The sequence below is a fragment of the Filobasidium floriforme genome, assembly GCF_021052385.1.
Source record: "Filobasidium floriforme strain CBS 6241 chromosome Unknown HD553scaffold_21, whole genome shotgun sequence".
In the NCBI taxonomy this organism is placed as follows: Eukaryota; Fungi; Basidiomycota; class Tremellomycetes; order Filobasidiales; family Filobasidiaceae; genus Filobasidium; species Filobasidium floriforme.
The window spans coordinates 318,764-329,690 of record NW_025763642.1 but is presented as its reverse complement, the minus strand read 5'-3'; the positions used below and the strand labels follow the sequence as shown (position 1 = coordinate 329,690).

The following is a 10,927-nucleotide window of genomic DNA, read 5'->3' as shown; positions in this document are numbered from 1 at the left end:
GAGGGTAATATATACCCCTGGCCGACGGGGATCCTGTTGTCACAGCCGTTCGTACAGGAACGAAACACTCGCTTTCCATATTTCCACACTATGCTAGCTTTTCATGGTAAGGTCACCTGAAACGAGAGGTAGAAAAGCATCCGACGGTTCACATCTCGGTCTGGACCTCTCCCTCTGTGTCGATCTCTGTTGTTTCGGCCGAGATACCCGGAGGAATAATTATAGACGACAGATCGTCGTCGAGATTGTGGATTTTTGAGTTCAGACATGATCAGACATGTGAACCGGAGGATTGACGGCCAAGCGACCTCGCAGTGGTCTCGGGGAACCAATGGCGATCGTCCCAAACCTATGGCCGATCAAAGTCGAAGCATTCCCGACGCGCGGAACGGAGGCAAAAGCGAAGCGTAACTTCCGCACGATCAGAGTTTGTCCCTCGCGATCCTGAGACCGGGCAGTATGGGATCTGGGGATGACGATTTCTCACCGCAACTTGGTGGACATGTGCTGAGATGGATCTATGCTGCGAGATGACGAAAGGTCAAAGTCTGGTTGTTGCGTTGTTGACAATGGACGGAGCATTCGAGAGGCGCAATAGGGGTCGGCTGGTTGGTCCGGGACGATGAAGATGCGACATGATTACCACGAGATCGTGGTGTGAGAGTGACGAACCGGGCGCGTGGTAGAATCCGTTAGCTCCTCTGGGCGGTGTAGGTAGTTGCTCGTTCGTAGTAGCAAGAGTCTGGGTGTGTTCTCGGTGTGTCGGTGTTTCGTGCCCAATACCGCCGGCCCCTTATCTCCCCTTGCGTTTGTGTGCGGCGTGGTTGGGTCGTGGCTGTCGCCTCCCGCGTCTCTCCACCCCTTGCTTGTGGACTGATATCCCCCCGTCTGGGTCAGGTCGTCGTTATCTCGTAGAGCTCGTAGCACCACACGCACAATCATCAGACAGCAGCACCACGTCCTCGAGCTAGCTAGCTAGCTGTCCGACACGTTAGCAGTCAGCACATCATCATTACGGACTTGGCTGCGGTGTTCCTATCTGGACTGCTGTAGTATCATCCGAAACGAAACACACTACCCATCTCTCTTGGCCTCGCTGATTCACGCAACAGTCTCGACGCAACAACCGGTAGTGATTGCTCTCGGTCCGGAACCCTTTCGGCATCAACGTCAGCAGATCAGCAGATCAGCCCCACTTCCTGTATCCATCATTCATCATTCATCATAGCCACGTTACCACGTAACAAGACATTGAAACAGTGATCGCGGTGATCACCACGGACGCGAACTCAACGTATCACAGGAGCCCATACAGACATCCCGACTTTAACCTGGTTCTAGCATACGTGCAGCATTCAACTTACTCGGCTGTTCACTGAATCGGACTGTGTCAGTAGGAGGGAATCATCGTAGTGACCCTTTCGACCCGGTCGAAAGTGGAGGAACATAGGGCTCAGCTTGAAATCGCTACTCTGTGCTGGAAAGGTTCAGGCATTGTTGTCTGTGCTTTAGGATCAACAGGATCGTCGTACCGCCACCACTGAGGCTCATCACCTACATCCCGGACCTTTTGTCATGCCTCCTCTCGCCGTATCCATGAAGGTGAGCAAAGCCTCGTCGAGCTCTCAACCAAGACACTGAGGTCAACATCTGAACCGCCTGTCATCCCTTTGCCCCGGAACTCCTTTCGTTCGATCTCGTCTCTCTAGCACACATCGCAGAACAGTACCATCCCTCCACGTCCTATCCAAACCTCCCAGACGGCAACTCCAACCGCCGCTCCTATGCCTCTCCCCGTCTCAACCTCTCATTCTCACACGCACAATCACAACAACCACAATCACCTCGATGTTGACCCTTCCTCCATGACATCGACCATCTCGGGAACCTCGGCATCTTCAGCACAACCTAGCGTCTTGACCGAGGACGAGGAGGATCTCGAGGATTATCGGCCTGGGGGTTATCATCCAGTGCATATAGGCGACGCGTTCAAGGATGGGAGATATGTGATCGTGAGGAAGTTGGGGTGGGGGCACTTCAGTACCGTCTGGTTGGCTAGGGATACGACGTGAGTTTGCGTAATGCCTCTCGCAAGACAAGAAATTGGGAACGTTGCAGTTATTGACTTGAACTAATCCGATATTGTCTACGCTTACTTGCACGTCGCTGTCTCGGCGTCTGCTCGCACCTGCAGGATCAACAAGCACGTCGCGCTCAAAGTCGTCAAATCGGATGGTCATTACACCGAAACCGCACTGGACGAGATACAGCTCCTCCAAAAGCTCGTTACGTCCAACCCGAACCATCCGGGACGAAGACACACCGTGCAGCTGCTTGATGACTTTCGGCACGTCGGACCCAACGGGTCTCACGTGTGCATGGTGTTCGAGGTGTTGGGGGAGAACCTGTTGGGATTGATCAAGCGGTACCAGCATCGAGGGGTCCCGGCACATATCGTCAAGCAGATCACGAAGCAGGTCTTACTCGGGTTGGACTATCTGCATACGGAGTGCGGGATCATTCACACGGATCTCAAACCGGAAAACGTCCTAATCTGTATCGAGGATGTCGAAGCGGTGGTCGCGGCGGAGTTGGCGACATGTCCGGCCGCGGTACCTACCAAGATCGTCGGCGTGCCACCGAGTCAGGGTCGTGGCGGAACACAGACGCCGAGGAGGGAAGGTATCTTTATCACCGGATCCCAACCTCTGCCTAGTCCAAGTAGTAGTTATGGGTCGAGTCCGATGTTGGACAAGTATGGGTTCGGGATGAGCAAGATCTCGGCGGCGGGCAGCCTGGGAAAGAGTCTGTTGGCGCAATCGATGTTGACGTCGTCAGCGGCAGCTACCCCGGATTCTGGCTCAACGACGAATGGTGGACCGGCAGCGGGTCGGACGGGCTCGTCGGCGGATTCTATCAAAAACGGGTTGGGCAACGTCAAGCTCAAAGAGGGAAGCCCGGGAGACTCTAGCTTTGGGCAGAAAAACCGAGCAATCCCGGCGAAGAAGATGGGCCCTTCACTGCTCTCCCAGCAATTGGGACAGAACACTACACCAAGCCCAAGCAATGTTTCGCCAGCACGAATTGGGGAGACGCAAAAGGACGCGGAAAATGCGGCAAACGTTAACGGCACTCGCTCTGATTCCCCTGCGGTCAACGATACACCGACCGCACCGCCACACGCTCCGCTTCCCGCTGTGTCGGGCGAGACAGATGTCTCCCAACCCATGCCTTCTGGGTCTACTGCACCACCTTATAACCCCCTGCAGCAACAACCTCATACCTCTGTCATGGTCAACGATCCGACAACGCTTCCCCCTCCTGCACCTTATGACCCAGATACCCTGCAGATGGTATGTCATGAGAAAGCTCATGCACAGTTTTCCACCTAACCATTTGTGCATTCGGACGAACAGATCGAAGTGAAAATTGCCGACCTGGGTAATGCCTGTTACGTCGATCACCATTTCACCAACGATATCCAGACCCGGCAGTACCGGTGTCCAGAAGTCATCCTTGGTAACAAGTGGAATGACCGGGCGGATTGCTGGTCGATGGCATGTCTGACGTTTGAGCTGCTGAGCGGGGATTACCTGTTTGATCCTCGTAAGTTTTGATACTGCTGGTTACTCAAGAGGCCAAGTCGCTCATTGGAAACGCTTCGGACTGTATGCAGAGAGCAGCAGTCGGTATTCGAAAGACGAGGATCACATGGCACAGGTGATCGAGCTGCTGGGCGAGATGCCTCGGCGTGAGTAGCGTGCTCTGAGCGAATCGCGACACATCCATCTCACATCAACCTCATATTATAGCCCTCGCCCTGGGTGGAAAGTACAGCAACGAAATCTTTACGCGTAAAGGAACCCTGCGCAATATTCAGAAACTCCGTTATTGGGGTATACGCGAAGTTTTGACTGACAAGTACCTGCTCGACCCTCGCGAGGCAGAGACGCTGGCGGACTTCTTGATGCCGATGGTCAGTTTCATAACCTCTCTGAGGGGCGATAACGCTTGGGTGAGACTGATTTGTTTCTCTCTATACGACAGCTCAAATACGACATCAATGAGCGAGCGCGTGCCAGAGATTTGATCGACCATCCTTGGCTGGACGGCATTCTCGTACCGGCAGAGATTGACGAACTGCATAGACTGGCTCAGGCAGAGGAAGACGCGCAAGCTGCTGCAGCCGGAAACACGACAACCGAAGAATCATCAAAGGCTTGATATACCTAGCCGAATACCCTACCATACCTCCCCCTGCACCGAATGCACGGCCGATTCCATCTAGGCCTTGCTTCCTTCACCTCGACTATATTATCTGGAACCCATCCCACTTTCGACTTTGGGCCTACGACTTTCGCTTACTATCGCTTCGAACATAACGGCAGAACCTATTTCGATCCGGACCTCCTCGTTTGCTTGCCAACATCGACTCCTGTACCAACAACCGGCCCTCATAGACGTCTCGCACCGTATCATGCAAACCTGTCCAATGCTCCTTGTTATGTTTAATGTTATATTATTACCTTGCTGCCTGTTCAATGGGCTGCTGGTGGCTTCCGGCTTACGTCATCAGATCGGCTACCTCCGGTCCGGGGAGGCAGAGCAGTTTCCGATCAGAACAACGACCTCGAATGTTTGTTATCTTCTGCCTTCAGACCTGTGAGATACACACAAAGTGCGTCCAAGATCTAGGTCCCCCCCCCCCCCCCCCCCGATCATAGCACCTCATGGGAAGGACAGGAGATCAATCTAGGTGAACATGGCTTCTCATCCACAGGAGTTGACCGGGCAGATCATGGCAGGAGTGGCTTGGTCTGCCATGCACACGCTTCAGCATGGCTATCACATCACCGCTTTGAACGGGATCCAAGGTGCAGTGATGTGCAGCGGATTGGAGAACCGTGGCTCCCATCAGGATCATGCAAATCACAATGTCGTGCCTGCATGCCTGGATGTTACGGCAAGTTCTGAGTCTATTGGAACAACACGATCTCGTCTGAAACCCTTACTCTGCTTTTAGCTGTACGAATTCGGAGTGATTTCGTCAGCCTTTCTATTTGGGGGACTCCTGAGCTCTTTGGGAGCTAGCTACATCTCCAATAAATACGGAAGGAGAGCTGCCCTGCAGATATCCTCGGGCCTGGTCTTGCTAGGCAGCATAGCCTTGTCTATTGCGCCTGACTTGAAATGGGCTCTGTTTGCCAGGTACGCTACGACCCAACGAGGCAGTGATTCGCGGTATCATGCTGATATACACCATCTCATTATTTCAGACTATGTGTGGGGGGAGGTTGTGGTATCGCAACAGTCGTCACACCGTTATATCTGGGCGAAACAGCCCCACCTGCCTACAAGAATCGCCTGGGAATAGCCAATCAGTCGTTTATCGTACTAGGAGTCCTTCTTACCCAATCTCTGGCGATCCCACTGTCCAGACCCTATTTATGGAGATTCGTACCCATCGTTAGCGCAGTGATCTCCTTCCTGCTGTTGGCGGCCAGCCCATTCATACAGGAAAGCAGTATTTGGCTTCAACATCGGGCCAGGAAAGACGGCAAGGAATTAGACGCACGAGAATCTGACCCTCTTCTGAACGATGGTGAGCCGCAAAACTTATGATACGACCTATCCCATTCGCTGATCCAAGCTTCACTGCAGAAGCCGACCCCAGCAAGCCTTCCAACGAGATGTTAAGCGCATGGGAACTCTTGCATACTGCGCAACCAACTCTGCGTCGTGCATGTAAGCCATCAGACCTCTTTAGCAATCCGAATACATATGCCTTACATCGATCCGTGCAGTGTATACCGTACTACTGGTCCAACTTTCTCAACAGGTGTGCGGAATCAGTCCAGGTAAGTCAAGCTCGAGCCGAGACGAAAACAATATAGATTTACATCCTGCTGCATCACAGTGATGTACTTCAGCCATCAGATCATGTCGACGACGTTTCCGACCAGCTCCAAGATGATCGCTCTGATGATAGCGGCGGTCAAAGTCCCCGTAACGTTCGCTTCAGCACTTTTGCTCAAGGTAGGTCCCATATGATTGACTGGTGGTGGGAGCTACACGAATGTTGACAGGCGATCCCGCTGCTAGAAATATAAACCCAAACAGTTGTTGGTACTTTCGGCCGGTTTGATGTCGATATCAGCTTTTTGTCTGGCTATATCCATGAACAACGGCTGGGCGATACCTAGTTCTGTGGCCATCATCGCCTTCGTACTGAGCTTCAGTATCGGCCTCGGACCGGTGAGTAGTATCGTGTCAGTTTTCGAGACTTATAGTTCAACAATCACATGTGTGATGCAGGTCACATGGGTGGTTATTGGAGATGTCATGCCGTCCTCTGTAAGTCGCGATAGTCTTGATGTCCAACACGCGCTGAGATGAAACTTCTACCAGGCCGCATCTGCTGCTGGATCGCTAGGGTTGTTTCTGAATTGGTTCACTAATTGCCTTGTAGTGCGTAACAAAACTGTCCTGAGGCATGTCTGCTCGCGACTGATCCTGCCACGTTTCGATGCAGGGCGTCATCTTCCTCCCACTCCGAGATGCAATGGCGCACCTGCCAATAGGTGGCATAGGAAACATTTTTTTCTGTTTCGGTGCAACCTGTCTGGCATCTTGCTTTGTAATGCGAAAGTTGTACACGGTAGCTAAGCGCGAAAGACCGTTAGCTTGACCGACATGAAATGCATAACATCGTGGTGCGCTCGGAATCGAGCTAAGTGCCTGTGCTGAAGTCCACACCAAGCAAAGACGTCTCAACATGGTCCGAGGCGGTTGCCGTCAAATAGCATAAGAGAAAGCAGTGTCACAAGGACGGGGTCGTGATGGGGTATACAATTCAACGCTCTAGCTACTGCATCATGTTCAATCCTTCTTCTTACGCTTCACTGGCGCCTTGCTGGCCGCAGGGGTGGCCTTGCTAGCTCTCTTGGGTTTTGGCATCTTGATCAACTTGTCCTTGCCCAAGTCGGCGTTGGGATCAGGTGTCTCGGCGTCGGCGTCGTCCTCATCTCCTGCCGGCGCTTCTTGCTCCTCATCATCGTCCTGCAGATCCATCTTTCAGTAACGTGCACAAATTCGTTGCTTCCGTGAGGCGCTCCGACTCACATCAAACGCTTCATCGAAATCTGGCCTAGGTGCTGTTCCCTTCTTTCCGGCAAAGAGCAGTTCACCTCGGTGGAACGCAACAGGATGATCCACCTTGTTATACCTGGGGCCGATCGGGTCAAGGTCGACGGGTCGATCAGTGACGGCTTAGTCAAAAGACACCGGCACACTCAAAACTTACGCTCGAGTGAAAGCCGCTTTGGTTGCTGCGGGGATCCTGCTAGAGATAGTTTCACCTTTCATTTCTCCAACTCCAAGCTCTACAAAGGCGTCCCAATCCTCTTTGTTAAGATAATATTCATCGAGATAGGGAATGATGCTTTCTGGCGCGTCCTGATGATAATTAATGCACGTTATGTCAGTGCAGTAATATCGATAACACTCTAGAAAACATGGGGTCGTACCGCGGCTTCGTCCTTCCTGGTGAGCGGAAGGACAATTTTCGATGCCAGCAAGGGCATGTAGTCTTGGCGTACTTCATCGCGACTACCAGATACTTTCAAGCGCATCTTGATCTGGATGTCTCCAAGGAGTCTGGCCAGCTTTTGACGTTTCGAGTTTTGGCCCAAGAAACTGATGACGGTGACAAGAAGATTCGGATCAAAATCACTTGACGAGATATGGTCTTGCGAGGCTTACGCAGGGAAAGAAACCGGGTTGTATCCGGCCGCTGAACTTCCTCCATAAATCCAGTAGGCGGGACGAATGGTAGAGCTGAACCCATGTGCAGGCAAGAGGGACCAGTGCTGTTCTTGACTGCGATCGACATGATATAGGGTATCAGCTTGAAACCTGTAACGACCGGAAAGCCGCCTGCTTTACCCATGTATCATTCGGTCAATCAAATCCCCATCCGAGATGGCATCAGCAGCCTTGCTAAAGCATTCGAGCCGTTTCATCTGACTCTCTGGATCGTCGCCTTTCGGAATTCTAGCCGGAGCGTTCTTGAGATAGTTTTCCTATTTCCGTTTTAGATCAGCATGACCGGTCAATGGGTAGCCGTCTTCGTGCATCCGCGCTCACTTGGATGAAGAGAGGAACAAAGCTAAAGTCTTGGAAGTACAGATCCAGCTTGTCATTTAGAGTCTGGCGACTGGTCTTGGAAAAGGCATATGGACCGATCAGGGCAGGCACGATGTTGAAGGGGGTCATGATGGTATATTTTTGGCTTTCTTTGCCACTGTTTCGGAAGACGGTCAGACGGTCAGGCGGTCAGCTAGCTTGAGCGGTACGCAGCAAGCGACAAAGACTTACAGACTCTTGCCATCTTCAAATGACATTGCCTGTTTCGACAATCTCCACGTTGAAAGCATATTCAGCACTTGCCGCAGATCCGACTGGCTAGATTCGATCAGGGTATCCAGAGCGGATGCCTCCAGCTTCAAACCCTCCCTGATAGAGCCAAAATTTCAGCATCGGTCGGAATGGAAAATCAGGCTTGACCTACTTGAACGCGATCGTCATCAAGCGAGCCCGCATTTCAGTATTCGAGGGTCTAGATAGCGAGACAGTCAGCACCACCAACAAAGCTTGGAGAGGATGCTACAGGGTAGCTTACCGTCGGAATTTCATTGGCCAGGTGGTTCCATTAAGCGGTTTCATCTTCGGCGTACTAGCGTCGTTGCAGATAAGAATGATCGGGATCTGTGATGCCTAGAAGTCAGTAGAGCGAAAGACAAACAGGCAAGAGGAACATAATCACTCTTGTTTTCTTGATGAGGATGTTCATCGCTCCGACCCCTCCCCGATCGCCCCCTGACATTCCATCCACTTCGTCCATGATCAAGCATGACCGAGAGTTGATTTCCAGGCCTGCAGCAGAATCTTTCTGCTCGTCGTGCGGGTTTAGCGGAACAGCTCCCAAGATGCAATGCAAGATACTAGCTCCTCACCGTGAGACCACCCCCCGCGAACCACCCGTCGAGCGACGCATTGTCGACATTTGTAGCGTTCTGACCGGAAAAGTCAGCCCAGATGGGACCGGGCCAGTAGCCTTGTGCTGACATACCTGGATCAGCTTCTTGCTTCGGGCATCGGATGCGTTCAACTCGATAGGAGAATAGCCCTTGAGCTTGGCGACGAGATGCGCTGAGGTCGTTTTGCCGATTCCCGGAGGGCCACTGATCAGGACAGCTGCAAAGCTTCCCGAACCATCTTTTCCAGGCTTCTTCCAATTAGCCTTGTAATTCGCTGGCCTGCACAGTGGAGAAAGGTACCTCGTCTCAGACATGTAACAAGACCTTTCGATATCAATGCAGGTACTAACCAGGCTTCCAACCAAGTTCCAAGCTTCTCGACCAAACCTTTATTGCCACAAATCTCCTTCAAAGTCTTGGGAGCATATTTGGTCGTCCATAACTGGCTGCTCAACGCCGGACCTCGCCTATGCCACCCCAGATTTCGAGCTCAGCGAGTCCGTCCAGGCTTGAACTTCGAAAGCAAAACTAACTTTGCTGCAATGCCTTCCCTGCCTGCAACCACGGCTTTTCGCGCCTGGGCCTTTTCCGTCGCCTGTTCTTCCTTCTCCATCCGTTTAGCTTCTTCCTTCATCTGCTTCTCTGCTTTCTCCTGAGCTTCTTTTTGCTTCTCGGTCAATTTCCCTCCAGACGGTCTATATCTGATCAGATCGTAGAACTCGGCCTCGCTAACTTGACGTATGCCCAGTTCTTCGATCTTCTTCAATTTGCTCGGTCCGGCTCCCTCTCCTGCGACGACGTATGTTGTATTGCCCGACACACTCGTGGTTACCTTTCTATTGACAGCAATTTCGAACGTGTTCAGAGAACAAGTCGATAGTATATAAGCGGGAAAGCCAAATACTCACCCTCCTAACCGCTTGACCACTTCTGTAGATTCCTCTCGGCTCATCGAATTCAACTCCCCGGTGAATACAAAGGTAAGACCGGCCAAACAGTTGGGTAGACCAGGCGGCTTGTCGAGTTCCTCTACGCCCTCCTTCTTTCGTCGTGCAGCAGCCTCGTCAAAGCTGAAACCGGGGATGGTTAATGACGGTTCGTTCATTGAACATGCAGCGGCCAACGCACTTGAATAGGCTCGCTATCTCGGCAGCTCGCTCGTCTTTGCTAGGTCCTCGTTTCTTCGCAGCAGGTTTCTCTGTGTCCTTCTCGACTGGCTTCTTCTTTTGCGGACTAGCTTCACTCTTCTTGGGTGTTGATTTGACCGCAGGCGTCGGGACATCCTCGTACATCTTGTCGTTCGCCCAGTAACGGATCAGAAGGAGCAACTGCTTTTCTGAGATGTTACGTAGACCCTTCTTGCGCATGTATTCGAGCTTGCTTTCCGTAACATCGTCACCAGCGACAACGAAGGACGTTTGATCGTCTGGTCGTAGTGCGACAATTCTGAAAAGGCATTAGCAGAAATCAGATCGTGAATGTTCGTTTAGACGTTTGTGTTTGCCACAAGACTGACCCTCCTTGCTTATCGACCAGTGTCTTTAGCGCTTCCTTGTCATTCTCGAATGTACCGGTGAAGAGGACATGACAGCCTGTGAGTGCCGATCGTTTTTCTTTTGGCATAGTCATCGCTTTTATCTTCTCGTGCTTCGCAAGAGCTTCGGCTCGAGAGAAGCTAGCAGTAGATGAGAGCTGGACGTTAATGAATCGCTTCTTGAGCGAGGTAGACGTTTTACTAACTCAAAGACCTCTAGGTTCACTTTGCCGTACATGGCCGCGATCTTAGTATCAGCAACACCCTTCGCTCTAGACGAACCGGCCGTCTTCTTCGGTTTTGTAGGTGCTTCATCCGAGGAGACTTCTACCACTTGAGGTTCGTCATCTTCGGA

General features: G+C 52.0%; 3 protein-coding genes across 3 annotated transcripts; 2 read left to right on the top strand and 1 right to left on the bottom strand.

Annotated features, from left to right (window-relative positions):
- Positions 1–1,273: 1,273 nt before the first annotated feature.
- HD553DRAFT_114651 (kinase-like domain-containing protein) lies at positions 1,274–4,269 on the top strand. The gene is made up of 7 exons (XM_046176447.1): positions 1,274–1,602; positions 1,710–2,068; positions 2,195–3,353; positions 3,417–3,606; positions 3,677–3,751; positions 3,813–3,976; positions 4,048–4,269. The coding sequence occupies exons 1-7, from the start codon at positions 1,576–1,578 to the stop codon at positions 4,222–4,224; spliced, it is 2,151 nt and encodes a 716-aa protein (XP_046034089.1). The 5' UTR covers positions 1,274–1,575; the 3' UTR covers positions 4,225–4,269.
- Positions 4,270–4,762: 493 nt separating this feature from the next.
- On the top strand, positions 4,763–6,694 carry HD553DRAFT_299719 (putative vacuolar membrane protein; the record flags this gene model as incomplete). The annotated part of the gene is made up of 10 exons (XM_046178615.1): positions 4,763–4,957; positions 5,024–5,208; positions 5,277–5,602; positions 5,662–5,745; positions 5,805–5,858; positions 5,918–6,036; positions 6,103–6,255; positions 6,316–6,354; positions 6,409–6,468; positions 6,533–6,694. The coding sequence occupies 10 exons, from the start codon at positions 4,763–4,765 to the stop codon at positions 6,686–6,688; spliced, it is 1,371 nt and encodes a 456-aa protein (XP_046034088.1). The 3' UTR covers positions 6,689–6,694.
- Positions 6,695–6,879: 185 nt separating this feature from the next.
- Positions 6,880–10,330, bottom strand: HD553DRAFT_276151 (replication factor RFC1 C terminal domain-containing protein; the record flags this gene model as incomplete). Its single annotated transcript, XM_046177940.1, has 17 exons — positions 6,880–7,047; positions 7,123–7,225; positions 7,304–7,455; positions 7,527–7,695; positions 7,762–7,878; positions 7,945–8,081; positions 8,146–8,302; positions 8,377–8,514; positions 8,570–8,617; positions 8,681–8,766; positions 8,825–8,950; positions 9,015–9,074; positions 9,131–9,317; positions 9,389–9,505; positions 9,572–9,874; positions 9,947–10,098; positions 10,163–10,330. The coding sequence occupies 17 exons, from the start codon at positions 10,328–10,330 to the stop codon at positions 6,880–6,882; spliced, it is 2,388 nt and encodes a 795-aa protein (XP_046034087.1).
- Between the last annotated feature and the right edge of the window lie 597 nt (positions 10,331–10,927).

What these genes read in the sequence shown, in the direction of transcription:
- HD553DRAFT_114651 (XM_046176447.1), top strand. Translation starts at nt 1,576, where the DNA reads ATGCCTCCTCTCGCCGTATCCATGAAG. An exon ending in TGGTTGGCTAGGGATACGAC is followed by an intron (nt 2,069 to 2,194) that starts GTGAGTTTGCGT and finishes TCGCACCTGCAG; the next exon opens with GATCAACAAGCACGTCGCGC. An exon ending in CGGACTTCTTGATGCCGATG is followed by an intron (nt 3,977 to 4,047) that starts GTCAGTTTCATA and finishes TCTATACGACAG; the next exon opens with CTCAAATACGACATCAATGA.